Source organism: Coregonus lavaretus (genome assembly GCF_964263955.1).
Source record: "Coregonus lavaretus genome assembly, chromosome: 22".
NCBI lineage: Eukaryota > Metazoa > Chordata > Actinopteri > Salmoniformes > Salmonidae > Coregonus > Coregonus lavaretus.
Genome location: NC_140009.1, coordinates 25,422,253 through 25,440,020, shown reverse-complemented (window position 1 = coordinate 25,440,020; position 17,768 = coordinate 25,422,253). Strand labels below are relative to the sequence as shown.

Genomic DNA, 17,768 nt, shown 5'->3' with positions numbered 1-17,768 from the left:
TGTAATAGACTCCCACTGTTTGCAGCCATGTTCATGTATTTCTTTGATCCATTGCCAACTCATTTTGTGTCATTTCTCTTCACCACTATGCCTATTCATGACACCTGTTCATTCATTAACTCAACTTTGTTCATATTTCTCTTAATTTATTTTGACTAATTTTTGCAACTGACTGTCATTCATTGCCTGTATGTGAGTGAAAAACCATTGCCTCATCTATCTTCCCTCCTAGAGCTCCTCTGTAGAGCACAAAGAGTTGAAACGCTGTGGGCCCTTTGACCTACATATTAATGCCAAGGTGTGTACCCAGACAGACAGACAGACAGACAGACAGACAGACAGACAGACAGACAGAACGCTGCTGCCCTATTATGCTCTTTCTTGCTTCCAAAGTACTCACACAGCTAGTTGCGCACCAGCTGTTAGCATTGCTTGGGTTTGATGCTTGGGTTTGATGCTTGGGTTTGATGCTTGGGTTTGATGCTTGGGTTTGATGCTTGGGTTTGATGCTTGGGTTTGATGCTGAGCTTTCACTGCCAGTCTGTTTCAAAGATATGGGAACTGGACACTGACTTTGACTTTTTCTGGGCACATTTCTTTTGATTTCTTGGGGTTCTCTCTCTAGATAGTTCTCTAGATAGTTTCACCTTCGGGCAGGGGTGAAAGTAAGTCGGTACGGTGTCACGGCAAAATAAATAGTGGGGGTACGCCGTACCGGTAAAACATGAGCCCAGCACAATAATTAAAACAAAATGTCAACAAAACTGTAGACTATTACACCACTTTTGATCATTACCCCATGTCAGACGCATGAAAAATGAGCGAATGGACTTGATTTATATCCTACACTTTAAAATGCAGTGTAGTTCGACCAGAACACTGACATGTTTGCCAAGGCAGAGATGAGTGGCCGACATCGAGACGCGCGCCGACAGCAGTAGACACATAAATTCTGGCCTAATGACAATCGCCAAATGTCCTTATACTTTTTGGTGTTTTGTGTAACAAATGTCTCTTTCCATTCACCACTGTTTGGAGGCTGGAAATATGTTGCGAGTGGATGAACGTGCACGGGTAGCCTAGTAAAGGAGTCTTTTGAAGTGATTGTTTGACAATCAGATGAAAACATCATGTCTGGCTGCGTTTATGCCACAATAAAAGGTAATACATTTTAAAAGTTTAAATGATAAATCTTTACGACTAGGCCCTCAGAGATCATGTTGATATTATACAGTATATATAATTATATGATTAGGCCCATAAAACATTTTGGAGGTCTGTACGGGGAAGAAATTAATTATACTGTCACCCCTGCCTTCTGGTAACTGAGAAGAAATTGTTAAAGGTGATTTGCAATGTTATTACTGCTGTTGTTGTTCCATAGTCAGTTTTCCTGTTTACACAGTCACGTGACGTTGAAGGACTTTGATGTACATCTCTTTGGGATTATCCTCTGTCATTAGTCATGAATATGAATTAGTCCCTTGGGGACAGAATAGGGCTGTGGAGGTCATTACATTTTGTCATCCGGTTATTGTCATGCAAAAGACTGCCGGTCTCACGGTAATTTACCGTTAATTAACATGAACACGTTTAGCATCTCCAGGCCTCCACCCATACAAGACGCTGATGCGGACCTTTGGAACGGAATATGAGTTGGCCGACTGTAAGTTAGTTATCTGGCTTTGTGCCATGCCATATGCTGTAGGCTTGTTCATTTAGATCACAAGATATGCTTATAAGTATCGTGCATTTATTTTATTTTATATGATTTTATAGTAAGAAGAATATAATTTCACTTAGTTGAATAAAATAGAAAGGATATTTTTCCCATTACGGAACGAGTGCGCATATGAAGTGGCTATGTTGAGCGTAAAAGTGATCATTTGAAAGAGGTCCTATATGCTATATAGATTTAGAGTTATTTGGCAACTTTAGTTGTGAATAATACAAACCTTAGAATGTCTTAGAAATCAAAGGATAATGGGCTGCATGATGCGACTATAGGCTATTGATGATTTGAGAAAGTAGCAAAAAAAGCTTGTGCTCTGTTCCTTGCCTCAGCCTGCACAGCTGTTCTCTCATCAAGTGATCATATTTTCACCCATCAGACTATTCTCAATTTAATCTTGTCTTTACTAATATGTAAAATTATGGGCAGGAACAGGGGCAGGGAAAAAGACACGTCACCTGTATTCACTCAAATAGTGAATGGAGGCTGCGCGCTTTCCCACAGGTCCGTTTTTCAATGATGCCCGGTAGGGTACTTTGGTTTTATAACGGAGCATGTGCTTAATATGAGCAGCTGAGAAATAAATAAGTACACTTACTTCACTCCACGCATCAACCACTGTTTGAGGAGTATTCTCTCGCTGCACGACAGGTGATATTCCGCCCAAACTCTGTATGCCATGGGCTCTCCAACCTTCTTCCTGCAACTCCCAGTGCTTAATTTGGGAAACCAAGTGAAGTCTGTTCGGGAACATCAATAGTAACATGTTTTCAGAACGAAACATATTTCTCTAAACTGTTGACAGCCCATCTGCACGCTGGAGAAAGGAATAAAGGAGAGAGAGGAGGAGACGGAAACGCATGGTGGTGAGATATTCTATATAGCTAAAGGTAATGTGTCAACCAATTAATTATGAAAATATAAAATATTCCCTATTACTAGGCTATTCAAAATCAAATACAAATTCACTAATTGTAAGCTGCCCTGCACAATCAAAGAACCAACAGCATCGCCTAGGGCTATACGTTCCCTCCCAGACTCATGGATATACATTTTGGAGTAGCTCAATTAGGTAACCAGTCCATCCAGTATGCATAATAATATATCCACACTCAAAGGCGATTACTCACATTTGTTCAATATTTTAGTATAGGCTGGACCAGTTACAGTTGAAGTCGGAAGTTTACATACACTTAGGTTGGAGTCATTAAAATTCGTTTTTCAACCACTCCACAAATGTCTTGTTAAAAAACTATAGTTTTGGCAAGTCAGTTAGGACATCTACTTTGTGCATGACACAAGTAATTTTTCCAACAACTGTTTAGAGACAGATTATTTCACTTATAATTCTCTGTATCACAATTCCAGTGGTTGACTGTGCCTTTAAACAGCTTCGAAAATTCCAGAAAATTATGTCATGGCTTTAGAAGCTTCTGATAGGCTAATTGACATCATTTGAGTCAATTGGAGGTGTACCTGTGGATGTATTTCAAGGCCTACCTTCAAACTCAGTGCCTCTTTGCTTGACATCATGGGAAATTCAAAAGAAATCAGCCAAGACCTCAAAAGAGAATGTGTAGACCTCCACAACAGTCTGGTTCATCTTTGGGAGCAATTTTCAAATGCCTGAAGGTACCACGTTCATCTGTACAAACAATATTACGCAAGTATAAACACCATGGGACCACGCACCCGTCATACCGCTCAGGAAGGAGACGTGTTCTGTCTCCTAGAAATGAACGTACTTTGGTGCGAAAAGTGCAAATCAATCCCAGAACAACAGCAAAGGACCTTATGAAGATGCTGGAGGAAACAGGTACAAAGGTATCTATATCCACAGTAAAACGAGTCCTATATCGACATAACCTGAAAGGCCGCTCAGCAAGGAAGAAGCCACTGCTCCAAAACCGCCATAAAAAAGCCAGTCTATGGTTTGCAACTGCACATGGGGACAAAGATCGTACTTTTTGGAGAAATGTCCTCTAGTCTGATGAAACAAAAATAGAACTGTTCGGCCATAATGACCATCGTTATGTTTGGAGGAAAAAGGGGGATGCTTGCAAGCCGAAGAACACCATTCCAACCGTGAAGCACGGGGGTGGCAGCATCATGCTGTGGGGGTGCTTTGCTGCAGGAGGGACATGGCAAATAGATGGCATCATGAGGAAGGAAAATTATGTGGATATATTGAAGCAACATCTCAAGACATCAGTCAGGAAGTTAAAGGTTGGTCTCAAATGGGTTGGGCTCATAAGCCTATGCATAAGCTCTAATATGTGTATTGGTGTTTTTAATTAATCATCACCTTAGAAAGCGCTGTTTGTTTTGTTGTGTTAGGCTTTGAAAAAACATACACCTAACAACCATGTTTTACACTGTTTCAACCTGCTGTTTAACTTCTTTCTTCAAATTGATCATCACAGTGAGGTGAGTTTTAAAAGTAGGATAGGCCTACTGTTTTGATGTGATTTTCGATTGCATTTGCATTGATGTCAGAGTGGTTAGAGGGACAACAGAGCCCTGAGTACCAGGCCATTAGGACCTGATGGTCAGTAGCAAGTTGGGTACTACCAAAGCATGTCCAGAGTGCTTAAGAGGAGATTACCGTGACTCACGTGGAATTTTACTGCGGTCATGACTCTTGACTGCCAGTGTTGCGGTATTACAGGCACTGCAGCAGCCCTAGGACAGAACCACAACTTGGAATGGATGCATGTATGTTTATCCATCCTTACAATGAGATTTTAGTGACGTAGGTGTTGTGTGTCTGAGTCACTTCTGACCTGTTCGTGTTCCTTGGTGTTTGCTGTTTACATTTTACTTTGTGTGCTCATGTTTGTCTAGGTTCATTTATGTCCTGCTTAATGTATAGAAGCACCATGAATAAAAAAATAAAAAAATAAAAAATAATTCTTTCACCTTTATTTAACCAGGTAAGCCAGTTGAGAACAAGTTCTCATTTACAACTGCGACCTGGCCAAGATAAAGCAAAGCAGTGCGATTAAAAACAACAACAACACAGTTACATATGGAATAAACAAAAACAAAACGTACAGTCAATAACACAATAGAAAATCTGTATACAGTGTGTGCAAATGTAGTAAGTTATGGAGGTAAGGCAATAAATAGGGCATAGTGCAAAATAGTTACAATTAGTATTAACACTGGAGTGATAGATGTGCAGAAGATGATGTGCAAATAGAGATACTGGGGTGCAAATAAGCAAAATAAATAACAATGTAAATAACAATATGGGGATGAGGTAGTTGGGTGGGCTAATTACAGATGGGCTGTGTACAGGTGCAGTGATCGGTAAGCTGCTCTGACAACTGATGTTTAAAGTTAGTGAGGGAGATAAGTGTCTCCAGCTTCAGAGATTTTTGCAGTTCGTTCCAGTCATTTGCAGCAGAGAATTGGAAGGAATGGCGGCCAAAGGAGGTGTTGGCTTTGGGGATGACCAGTGAGATATACCTGCTGGAACGCATACTACGGGTGGGTGTTGCTATGGTGACCAATGAGCTAAGATAAGGCAGGGATTTGCCTAGAAGTGATTTTATAGATGACCTGGAGCAAGTGGGTTTGGCGACAAATATGTAGTGAGGGCCAGCCGATGAGAGCGTACAGGTCACAATGGTAGGTAGTATATGGGGCTTTGGTGACAAAACGGATGGCACTGTGATAGACTACATCCAATTTGCTGAGTAGAGTGTTGGAAGCTATTTTGTAAATGACATTGCCGAAGTCAAGGATCGATAGGATAGTCAGTTTTACGAGGGCATGTTTAGCAGCATGAGTGAAGGAGGCTTTGTTGCGAAATAGGAAGCCGATTCTAGATTTAACTTTGGATTGGAGATGCTTAATGTGAGTCTGGAAGGAGAGTTTATGGTCTAACCAGACACCTAGGTATTTGTAGTTGTCCACATATTCTAAGTCAGACCCGTCGAGAGTAGTGATTCTAGTTGGGCGGGCGGGTGCAAGCAGCGTTCGATTGAAGAGCATGCATTTAGTTTTACTAGCGTTTTAAGAGCAGTTGTAGGCCACAGAAGGAGTGTTGTATGGCATTGAAGCTTGTTTGGAGATTTGATAACACAGTGTCCAATGAAGGGCCAGATGTATACAAAATGGTGTCGTCTGCATAGAGGTGGATCTGAGAGTCACCAGCAGCAAGAGTGACATCATTGATATACACAGAGAATAGAGTCGGCCCGAGAATTGAACCCTGTGGCACCTCCATAGACTGCCAGAGGTCCAGACAACAGGCCCTCTGATTTGACACATTGAACTCTATCTGAGAAGTAGTTGGTGAACCAGGCGAGGCAGTCATTTGAGAAACCAAAGCTATTTAGTCTGCCAATAAGAATGCGGTGATTGACAGAGTCAAAAGCCTTGGCCAGGTCGATGAAGACGGCTGCACAGTACTGTCTTTTATTGATCGCGGTTATTATATCGTTTAGGACCTTGAGCGTCGCTGAGGTGCACCCATGACTAGCTCGGAAACCAGATTGCATAGCGGAGAAAGTATGGTGGGATTTGAAATGGTCGGTGATCTGTTTGTTAACTAGGCTTTCAAATACTTTCGAAAGGCAGGGCAGGATGGATATAGGTCTGTAACAGTTTGGATCTAGAGTGTCACCCCCTTTGAAGAGGGGGATGACCGCGGCAGCTTTCCAATCTCTGGGGATCTCAGACGATACGAAAGAGAGGTTGAACAGGCTAGTAATAGGGGTTGCGACAATATCAGCGGCTAATTTTAGAAAGAAAGGGTCCAGATTGTCTAGCCCAGCTGATTTGTAGGGGTCTAGATTTAGCAGCTCTTTCAGGACATCAGCTATCTGAATTTGGGTGAAGGAGAAGCGGGGGGGGGCATGGGCAGGTTGCAGCGGAGGGTGCAGAGCTGGTGGCCAGGGTAGGGGTAGCCAGGTGGAAAGCATGGCCAGCCGTAGCAAAATGCTTATTGAAATTCTCAATTATCATAGATTTATCGGTGGTGACAGTGTTTCCTAGCCTCAGTGCAGTGGGTAGCTGGGAGGAGGTGCTCTTATTCTCCATTGACTTTAGTGTCCCAAAACTTTTTGGAGTTAGTGCTACAGGATGCAAATTTCTGTTTGAAAAAGCTAGCCTAGCTTTCCTAACTGATTGTGTATATTGGTTCCTGACTTCCATGAAAAGTTGCATTTCGCGGGGGCTGTTCGATGCTAATGCAGTACGCCACAGGATGTTTTTGTGCTGGTCAAGGGCAGTCAAGTCTGGGGTGAACCAGAGGCTATATCTGTTCTTAGTTCTGAATTATTTGAATGGGGCATGCTTATTTAAGATGGAGAGGAAAGCAATTTTGAAGAACATCCAGGCATCCTCTACCGACGGAATGAGGTCAATATCCATCCAGGATACCTGGGCCAGGTCAATTAGAAAGGCCTGCTCGCTGAAGTGTTTTAGGGAGCGTTTGACAGTGATGAGGGGTGGATGTTTGACCGCGGATCCATTACGGACGCAGGCAAAAAGGCAGTGATCGCTGAGATCCTGGTTGAAGACAGCGGAGGTGTATTTAGAGGGTAAATTAGTCAGGATGATATCTATGAGGGTGCCCATGTTTACGGATTTAGGGTTGTACCTGGTAGGTTCCTTGATAATTTGTGTGAGATTGAGGGGATCTAGTTTAGATTGTAGGATGGCCGGGGTGTTAAGCATATCCCAGTTTAGGTCACAAGCAATTCACATATGGTGTCCAGGGCACAACTGGGGGCTGAGGGGGGTCTGTAGCAAGCGGCAACAGTGAGAGACTTATTTCTGGAAAGGTGGATTTTTAGAAGTAGAAGCTCAAACTGTTTTGGCACAGACCTGGATAGTATGATAGAGCTCTGCAGGCTATCTCTACAGTAGATTGCAACTCCGCCCCCTTTGGCAGTTCTATCTAGACGAAAATGTTGTAGTTTGGAATGGACATTTCTGAATCTTTGGTGGCCTTCCTAAGCCACTGCTAGAACATCAGGGTTGGCAGAGTGTGCTAACGCAGTGAATAACTCAATCTTGGGGAGGAGACTTCTGATATTAATATGCAAGAAACCAAGGCTTTTATGGTTACAGAAGTCAACAAATGATAGCGCCTGGGGGGTAGGAGTGATACTGGGGGCTACAGGGCCTGGGTTAACCTCTACATCACCAGAGGAACAGAGGAGGAATAGAATAGGATACGGCTAAAGGCTTTAAGAACTGGTCTTCTAGTGCGTTGGGTACAGAGAAAGGGGGCAGATTTCCGGGCGTTGTAGAATACATTCAGGGCATTATGTACAGACAAGGATATGGAAGGATATGAGTACAGTGGAGGTACACCTAAGCATTGGGTAACTATGAAAGAGAGAGCATCACTGGAGGTACCAATTGAGCCGGTCTCCGCGTGTATAGGGGGTGGGACAAAGGAGCTCTCTGAGGCTGGTTGAGCGGAACTTGGAGCTCTACAGTGAAATTGTATAAAAATAACTAACCCAAACAGCAATAGGCTAGGCATATTGACATGGGAGAGAGGCATAACGCAATCACAGGTGTTATTCGAGAGGGCTAAGACAACAACTGGTAATGGCGACGAAAGTTTGGGCTGAGGCTAAATAGATCAACAGGATCAACATTTTAATCTAGCCTACTGACAGAGGCAATGTCACCTTCACAGCAAATTGAGGCTAACACCATCACTGGAGTGTTCAAAGTTCAAATCTTGTGTTTTGAGGAAAGCGTCTCCTAAATTAAGCAATTTTTTTAATGGTGTCACATTTCCTCAGTGCTAACTTAAGCCTCTTAGCTTTGGGTGCCTTAAAGTGACATACAGCATATGTTTTACCAAAAACTGCATCATGGGGTTGGGACCATCTTACATGTCCTCTAGTGCTGTATAATTATTGCTCTTCTTAATGCAAACATTTAGGATGTGGTTTAGTTGACAGACTGACCAGTTGTTGTCTGTGGGGGTTAGGTTCGCTGTTGGTTTTGGAATACAGTAGGATCGGCTCCAATACCTGGCCACAGCAGACCTAAATAATGGATAAGCTGTAATGAATACACTGTAAATCAGAAACATGGATGGATGCAGTCTGAATGGATGCTCTGGCAGTGGTCACGGTGGTGGTTATTGTGATGGCATCATATGACTGGGGATCTCTCTCTGGGTCCCCCCACAGAGCCTTCCAGTTCCTACCATCTCAGTAGTGTTGCTAGAACCAGAGAAACGTCTTCCAAGGAGAGGGAGCTTCTCTGTGTACCTGTCTATTTACATCAATGTCAGGCAGAGCGTGCTCTCTGCTCAGTGTGTGTCTCTCCCTCTCTCTGTTTTTCTGCCTGTGAGTTTGCACCACCATGGAAGAGAGCAAGGGAGAGGTGGGACATCGTCATGGTAACCGCGCCACGGCTGATTGGTCGTGCAGCGGCGGTGACTGACCCAGCGGAACACAGACCAGGAGTTAGCTAGCTAGAGATGGTATGGGCGGTTGTGGGTATGGGCATGGGTTTATGGAGGAGGGGCCTTTAAGTGCAAGCTCTCCCACTCAGGGAAGCACCGTAGCTCATCTTGGACACTGCTCAAACAGCCCCTCTCTCTCAGGCCTCCTTGCCCCAGTGCTTCCCAACTGTAATGTTTATTTAGCTTTGCTACAGCAATGCTCTCCTAGTGTTAACATCTACAATAGGCTTGCCACTTTGATGATATTCCGATAGTGCCCCAATAAGGAAAAGCGATTAATCGTAGATGTGGTAAAGAGGTCAATCGAACTCGACCAAAACAATGGAATTGCCATGAAAACACGTGGGGGAAAGATCCCCAAACTCCTCATTGCCCCCAGCAGAATTATCCTACATTTAGGTTATTGTTTATATGTGTATTTCACACTATGTTGAGGTGAAAATCGAAGTATAATGCTTGTATGGATGTCAACCCCAACACTTGTTCATGTCATCATCACCAATCAGCTGCATTACAGTTAAAAATGACTTTGACTACCACCACCGGTTTCTGTATGCTAGCTATGCTAACCAGTTTATATGAACAGGAGTTAGCATTTAGCAGTCACTTCTTCTAAACCTGAAAGGGACAGCTTCTAAATGTTATGCAACGAAAAAAGTCCAATTTGGATATATTTGGCTGAAGTAACCACATTGTGGCCCTGTTACGAATATCCAGATTTGTTGAAGGTGCGCCAATCTGGTCAATGGAATGGTCTGCATTCCATTAACTCCTTTAGCGCATCCATGGAAGCTTGATTGTGCCCCCAGGGAGCCCCTCTCACCCAGACCAACCTAGATAACCTAGATTTGTCTGTTAATATTCATCTAGGGAGTAAAATATAACACTTAGTCATCGTTTCCCTGCTTAATGTTATTCTCTGTCTCCTATTTTAAAAACAATGTTTTCTATAGGAAAAGCCTGGTGTCTGATAGTGGTGGTATTTGCAAGGTACGTGCTGCTCATGATGAAGTATTTCAATGCTGCATGTCTAATAGTCCTCTGTCTCCAATATAGGTCACCTGTCTAACAGAATGTACCTTCAGATGGTTGGCTTACTGCTGTAAATATGAACACAGACACAGTCACGCAGCCAGCTTCCCAGAACTCTATAGAGGGAGAATGAGATGGCAGTAGCACTGACTTAAAGACACAGTGTAATATACACACTGCTTGCAGTAGACAGACCGTGTCCTGAAAATAATACCAGAGAACCTAAAAAGAGAACCGGGTGGAATTTCAGCAAATTCAGTCAGGCTGTGTTTCACACCAGGTATGAGACCTAATAATGAATGACAATGTGATGTCTTTATCAGAGTGGTGAGCTTGTCTGAGGAGGGGAGGTCTTGCTTGCCGCGGACACACTCCTAGCGTTCACACTGGCTGCAGCTCAGCCGTTGTGTACATCTGTCTATTGCCACACATCACATCCGACACTAGCCCCTTTTCTCTCTCATATCTGCCTCATCATTCATTTCTCCACTGCCATACAGATATTACATGCTTGAGACTGAGGAGGGCATCTGTCCATTTGATAGGCAGGTTGCCTTTCTGTTCATTTTCTTGGAAGCATAATCACATGCAGTATATGTTTGGTTTTGTGCTGTAGAACCAGCTGTTGCTTGGTATTTGGTATTAGTTTTTGGAGGGTATTTTATTAGGAACCCCATTTAGCTGTTGCAAAAGCAGTGGCTACTCTTCCTGGGGTCCTTCTTCCTTGAGGCCAGTGGGGGAGGAGAGAGAGAGGTGCTGGAGAAAGCAGAGATGTGTATCTTGACTATCTTCAGTCTCCAGGCATCTGAGATGATCTTGCCTAGTATCTGTGTGTGTGTTTCTCTCTTGATATGTGTGCACTGCATGAGAAACAGAGATTTACAATTATGTGTGTGTACTGCGTGCAGCGGTGTGGGCAACCCAGTGGCTGCAACAGCTCCTTGCCCCTCCATCCCCCGCCCCCCTCGGGGCAGAGAGTGACGTAATCCCGCCTATCCTTCGCGCCGCGTGAGCACGTCACATGCCAGAGGTCACTAGTCGCTCCGCGTTAGCATCTCAGCCAGTAGCCCTACCTACGTTTCTTCTCTTCCGGAACTGGAACATTCTAGTGTGAGTGTGACTGGCATCACAACAGGCCAGAGATTAGGCCTGATCTCCACATGTTCCTGGTTAGTGTTCTGTTGAGCTTTTCAAATGTCACAGAAAAAGCGCTTTAATCTGAGTCTAGATTAGGACAAAGGCACATTTGTCATGTACCGTACTATTGTGGAATCTACGACTGTCTGTTCATACAGGGTTCATATTGAATGTAGTGTCCAGGAATACCTACACACTAACACACATACTTGATTTACATAATGTACTTATCCTTGTCTTGATTGTAGCTGCCCATTACATCAGTCAACTCTGCCCTGTGGATGACCAGGACGTGTATGTGTGTGTGTGTGAGGCTTTGTCCTTTATGTTAGCATTTGAACGACGTGGACCCCTGTGTGCAGTAAGCTAGTGTGGAGTGAAGGAGGCGGCTCAGGGTAGGTCTGATTCATGCTGCTCACCCTCCACTCTGCATCGGCGCAGAGGCAAGCCATGGCTAATACGATCAGATGTTGTCAGACTCACAGCCATGGAACGAACAGCACTGGCCACACTTCTGGGATGGAGAGGAGGGGAAGGGATCCTCTCGAGTCTCTAACCTCATTGGTGATGCTGTGATTTGTTTGTGTCTTAAAGCTAGACTCTGATCATGTGTTCATGCCATGGCAAATCTGTCTCCCATCTTGCTGTAAGTCTTAAGAAAGTCTAGGTTTTTGCAGGTAGTATTCAATAGGCCATTATCAGTGGTTAGCCAGCACACATACTGTGTGAAGGTTGAAGCTGGTTTCTATTTGGATATTGTTATGGCTGATTTATCCAGGCTTTGCAAGTATACCCAAGGCTATAGAACATGTTCCTCTGAAGTAGCCCGCATCTAACAGTAGGGAGTAAATCTCTTTTTATAACGCTTGGGATGACAAAACAGTTGACGGTGTGTCACAGATGCGAGACGGCATGCTCCTTTGTGTGTGGTCGTGCCATGCCCCTGCAGCAGAAAGAGGGAGAGAAACAGACAGAGAGAAAGAGAGGGAGACCGAGAGAAACCAAGAAAGAGAGATCCAAACCTTAATTTAGACCAAAAACACATAGGAGAAGCAGGAAGAAACAAGTCGTCAAATCCCAAACCGACAAAACCACAGCAGAATTAAAGTCGCGGAAGCTTGTGGTTTATTTCCACTAACAGAGGCTTTTTGTTTTCGAGTGTTTTCGTCTGTGCTGTGGTCTTTATTGTGTTTGTGTAGTGCAGTTCACACAAGGCCAGACTCAGCTACTCTCAGCCTGTCTTTCCCTGTCTCTCCAGAAAAGCAGGTGGCGTTTTGTTTTCCCTCAGCTCTGATCTTATTTTTTTTACTTTCTCAGGGGGGAGGGGCCAACACCTGTCCTGGGTGCCCTGTAACCTCCCCCTAACCCACAGTCCCTGTCTCATGGCCCTGCTTCGGTGACTCCATAACTCCACAGGCCCAGCTGGCACCTCCTCCCATAGGGTGTGATCCAACCTGGCACACTGTGTGTGGGTATTCTCCTGCCAGCTGTCGGCTACCCCGCTGTGGCATGACTGACACTCCGGGCACATTTATTGTTGATTGGCACAGAGAAGCTAGGCTAGGGGGGTCTAGGTTAATTCATTACCTTTAGGCTTGCATTATGTTTATCGTTAAACCTGTATGCAAAACCTGTATGTTTGCTCTCAGACCTGTCGTCGACAGCATACTGCCTGTAAGCCAGGGGTTCCCAAACTTTTTTGGCCCGCGACCCTATTTGGATATTTAAAAAAAAAAGAGCAACACCACCATGTAAAAAAACGAATCAACGGCCATTGTTTACTTTTTTAATTAGGGCTATTACACTCTTACAAATCAGTCAGAGTGCTCTTGACAGTATTTCAATCTGAAGGAAGTATTGTTTGAAGTGACTGAAATTCATCAGAATGGTATTGGGAAGTTCAGAAGATCATCAGGCATTAGTTTTGTATAATCTTCTGTGTAGATAAGAACATCATCATTGATTGATTGTTATTTTCCCCCCAGTTAGATTTAGTGCCTGGTCTTGTCCACTCTGTTTTAATGAGTCCTGCGCAGCTTATAGGCATTGTAGAGGGAAACAGAAGACGTGTTCCTGAGTTTTTGTAGCTTAAACGGTTGAAAGGATAGAGACACATTTGTAGGAAGAAAACAGAAACCGCTCTGTTTATTACAACCGCATCTAGCGGCTACTGGAGGTTACTGAGGTAACCCCCGTTCTGTGAACCAAGCTTGGTTTTAAAATGTTTTATTTCAGAGCTTCTCTCGCTACCCCATTTTACATTTTAGTCATTTAGCAGACGCTCTTATCCAGAGAGACTTACAGTTAGTGAGTGCATACATTTTTCATACTGCCCCCCCGTGGGAATCGAACCCACAACCCTGGCGTTGCAAGCGCCATGCTCTACCAACTGAGCTACAGTTGGGAAACGCTGCTGTTAGCCATTGAGATGACTTTGGAGTGTTCCCAGTCTGCCCTTCTATGACCTAGCATCACATTCCCTTTGTAATTAATGTGAGAGGGCATATATCATTTATATATCTATCAATTGTTCTGAGTTGGATATGCAATGGTTATTAAGACCATTATTCAGTTCAGCTGATCCGTCAGGCTCAATGTATTGTCCGCCCTCTTCTGGCTGCTGATGGTAGTACTTGTTAATAAGAGTGGAGATTTGAAAACAAGCCCCTACTGAGTATGCTGCTGACATAGGCTAGATGACGTTTGTAATGATGTTAACATGTTGTTACAATATTAATATATGGCTCTGATCCTCTATTTCAGTGTGAAATTATCTCTAATATTCTCTATATGATATAGAGATTACATTTGGCTACGGCATATGCTGCAACTCACTCAGGCTTTATTGCTAGTATTGTGGTTGCTTTTTGAGTGGAAAAGCCTGTTTGTAATAATATTGTTATAATGTTGTCATAGTGAACATGTTGGTTTGATCCTTTCTGTCTGCACTTGGAGATGATCTGTATTTAAAGATCTTTCCTCTGTCCGTTGCACTCAGTCTGCCTTCCTGTGTAGTTAGAAATTTGACCTTAGTTTTGCCATCATGTCTCTGTTACTAGTCAAGCCAAATCCCCATCCATCCACTGCTCTGCTCTCAGGGACACTGACTGTATTTACATGAGTCTTGTCCCTCTAGCACTCTAGCTCGCTGGGTCGCCCTGGTAACGTATGCTTGCTGCCTCTGCATGTGAAGCGCTGCATTGATCACACTCACCACGCTTTGTGCCCGTCACCACAACACTCACCTCTCTCTCACACTGGTGGTCACCTCTATCTCTGTCTGCATGAAGCAGTTACTTAAACAACCAAGCAACACATGACGTATTGTCATCACAGAAGTGTGTCTTTCCTGAGTGTGGTGGCCTTTACTAAATGTCAACAGACTGTCCTTTCATCACATTTATAGCAGGCCATGCCCTATAAGAAGCAGCTGTTAGCCAGCTCTACTCAACAGGGACTGTTCCCAATCACGACTTCAGTCCCCACTCCCCAGCATTCTCCCAGCACCCCCTGCTCTCAGCCAGCCAGCGCTCCTGATTGGTGCTCCTGAAAAACTGCTGATGCACAACCAAATTTCTAAATTGCACCTATTGTATTCTACTATTCTAACCATCAACAGTAAGTTGAGACCCCAGTTGAGTTCCTAAACATTGGCCACCTTTTTGGAAATCGATCCGCGGGCCTACAAAAAATGTGGGCCACCAGTTGCCCATCCCTGATCTGACCATGACTCACTTAATGGCCCCTTCCTTCCGTTCTCCCAATACCCACCACTCCTACCTATTTCTCAACCTCCTCTATGTTGATGCTCACCCCTTGCCTCCCATTCCTGGTCCCCCCCCCCCCCCCCAACAGAACAACGATAATGAGACCCCCCTCCACTGTGCCGCCCAGTACGGCCACACCCAGGTGGTGCGTCTGCTGCTGGAGGAGCTGACCGACCCCACCATGAGGAACAACAAGTTTGAGACGCCGCTGGACCTGGCCGCACTCTACGGCCGGCTGGAGGTGGTCAAGCTGCTGCTCACCGCCCACCCCAACCTTCTCTGCTGCAACACCAAGAAACACACGCCGCTGCACCTGGCGTCACGCAACGGACACCTGGCCGTGGTGGAGGTTCTGCTAGCAGCCGGCATGGACATCAACTACGAGGTGAGGACTGAGGAGAGCACTGGGTCTGTTGTCTCTCCTGCATGCTCAATGATCAGTTTCAGTGTGTTGGTGTGAGAGTGTCCATAATAATATTTTGTATAGTAATATTTTGTATAAACACGATGTATGTTGTGATAGTGTCAAATTATGTTGGATCATTGATGGCTTCATCTGCTGTTTGCAGCATTTAGGCCTACATATACTGATAGACTCTTGATACAAACCTCTTGAGCTCTTTTATTTAGGCTAAAGAAACAGTTTTAATGGGGGCTTTTGGCACTCTCCCCTTCTTATACCAAACTGTGCCATCCATCTGTCGTGTCCAACCTACACTCCCCTCCTCTCTGCTCTATAGCAGGTCTGGGCCAATGTCAAGTGTCCTTCAGGCTCTGCTTCCTGCAGGTTTCCATTAGCATGGTGCTACGAGTAGGAAAATGATCTAATTTGATTCCTCAACCAAATAATTGTCCATAGCAAAACATGCAGGGGTGGCGTTCTGCGGGGTATAAATAACTCGTCAAACTTCTATTTCACGCAGGTCAACCCTGCCCTGTGTGTTCAGGAAGTATCCTGCAGGTTTAGCATTAAGCTGTATGTCCTAGCTGACCAAGATAAGAGGAGTGGAATCAAAGTCAAAGCAGTGAGGTGGTGTAGTACCTGTTCCTCTCAGCAGGGAGGGTTAGGGTTAGAGATCTGACCTCTGCTGTGGTGTATGTTGCTGGCGGGGAGTCTACTTTGATGTCTTTACATGTTTTGTTATTGCTCAACCTCGCACTGTTTCAATTATGGTTTTATTATGGTGTGTTTGTTGTGTCTCTCTGCAGACGGAGAAGGGCAGTGCCCTCCATGAAGCAGCTCTCTTTGGGAAGACTGACGTGGTGCAGAAACTGCTGAGTGCAGGTCAGACACTGATGCCTACAAGACACAACACAACACATTTTTATAACAGCCGAATAATGCAGATATATGGCCTAACCCTCTCCTCAGCTGTCACTCCTCTCCTAATCCCCTGCTCTGTCCTCTGTGTCTCTCCTCATGTCTCTGTTTGTCCTGCTCCAGGGGTTAATGTGAACATGGTGGACGACAAGGGCCTGACAGCGCTGGACACTGTCAGAGAGATGCCCTCTCAGAAGAGCCGGCAGATAGCAGCTCTAATCCTGGGTAAGAAATACAGACCGAGATCAATGGTTCCCTATGGGATTTTAAAAAAGGTTACCTTGACCTTACCTTGACCACGAACTGATTTTTTTTTTAAAAAGTATGTTTTTATCTGACTAATTATGTTATGCAAATGACCTTTTCTTCCCTATCTCTCCTAAGGTCATATGTCAGGAAATCCCCCTGTTTTAGACTTGCCTCCTCCCCCTGTCCCTCCGCCTAATGAGAGCCCTAGCCCGAGGACAAAAGGTATGACATAGCAATACAGAAAACCTTAAGTTGAGTGAGCAGTGACAGGATAAGGTGTTAACACGTAACCACCAGCCAAGGCTGTGTACTGGTGTGAAGCTGTGCATGTCCAATATATTAAAATGTGTATGTGTGTTGTAGGTGAGCTGGAGTTGGTGAGTGAGCTGATCTCGGGGCTGGCCCCGGGGCCTGAGGAGGAGAGCCCGTATGAGGCTCTGTTCGAGGCCACCTCCTGTCACTCTCTGGACAGCCTGGCCAGCGGCAAGTCCTCCGACAGGGACTCTGGACGACCTGACAGTGAAGCCGGAAAGGTTGGTCTGGAACTGCCTTACACCACAGAAACACACAACATGTGACAGAGGTTTGTGTGGATGGGCATCTAAAATACTTTTCCTCCACTAGAGGGCAATGGTTCTCTGCATTGAATTGTTGAGTGGACTGGACTTACAAATCTTCCTGTCAGAAATTTGACAGCATATTTCTTAAAGCCTAAATCTATGTTTGAATTCAAGGCTCCAGTTCTCATCTTTTCAGCCAACCTTGTACTTCAAGATATATGTCATTCTAATGTCTGAGCACAGTCTGAGCACAGTCACCGATTTCATTCTCTGTTTGTCAATTACAGAAAGATCGGCTGGCTCACCAATCTCAACATGCCCCAGGCCAGGAAGAGGAGGTCAGTATCTATGGTCATTAGAGCTCCTCTTTGCAGTACTATGTTGCCATTACTATTGGCCAGAGTACTGATAGGCTTTACCTGGAATGTCACTGTTGGCATGTGGCATTAGCAAATGTTAGTCAACTACTTAGAATGTCAGTGGTGCTGCGGACGATTCTCTCCACATCTGTGCAAATCACACA

At 44.5% G+C, this 17,768-nt stretch overlaps 1 protein-coding gene across 3 annotated transcripts in view; it reads left to right on the top strand.

Moving 5' to 3' along the window:
• The window catches only part of LOC311150145 (ankyrin repeat and SAM domain-containing protein 1A-like), a gene marked incomplete at its 3' end in the record, with an annotated part of 115,094 nt that overhangs the window by 38,379 nt on the left and 58,947 nt on the right, over positions 1-17,768 (top strand). For 2 of the 3 annotated variants that reach the window (XM_084187442.1, XM_084187441.1), the window contains exons 4-10: positions 233-298; positions 15,204-15,500; positions 16,325-16,400; positions 16,560-16,661; positions 16,821-16,907; positions 17,049-17,218; positions 17,533-17,583. In XM_084187442.1, coding sequence (XP_084043568.1) covers positions 233-298; positions 15,204-15,500; positions 16,325-16,400; positions 16,560-16,661; positions 16,821-16,907; positions 17,049-17,218; positions 17,533-17,583 — 849 coding nt within the window. The remainder of the gene's footprint in view (positions 1-232; positions 299-15,203; positions 15,501-16,324; positions 16,401-16,559; positions 16,662-16,820; positions 16,908-17,048; positions 17,219-17,532; positions 17,584-17,768) is intronic. The other variant, XM_084187443.1, reaches the window with a different exon arrangement.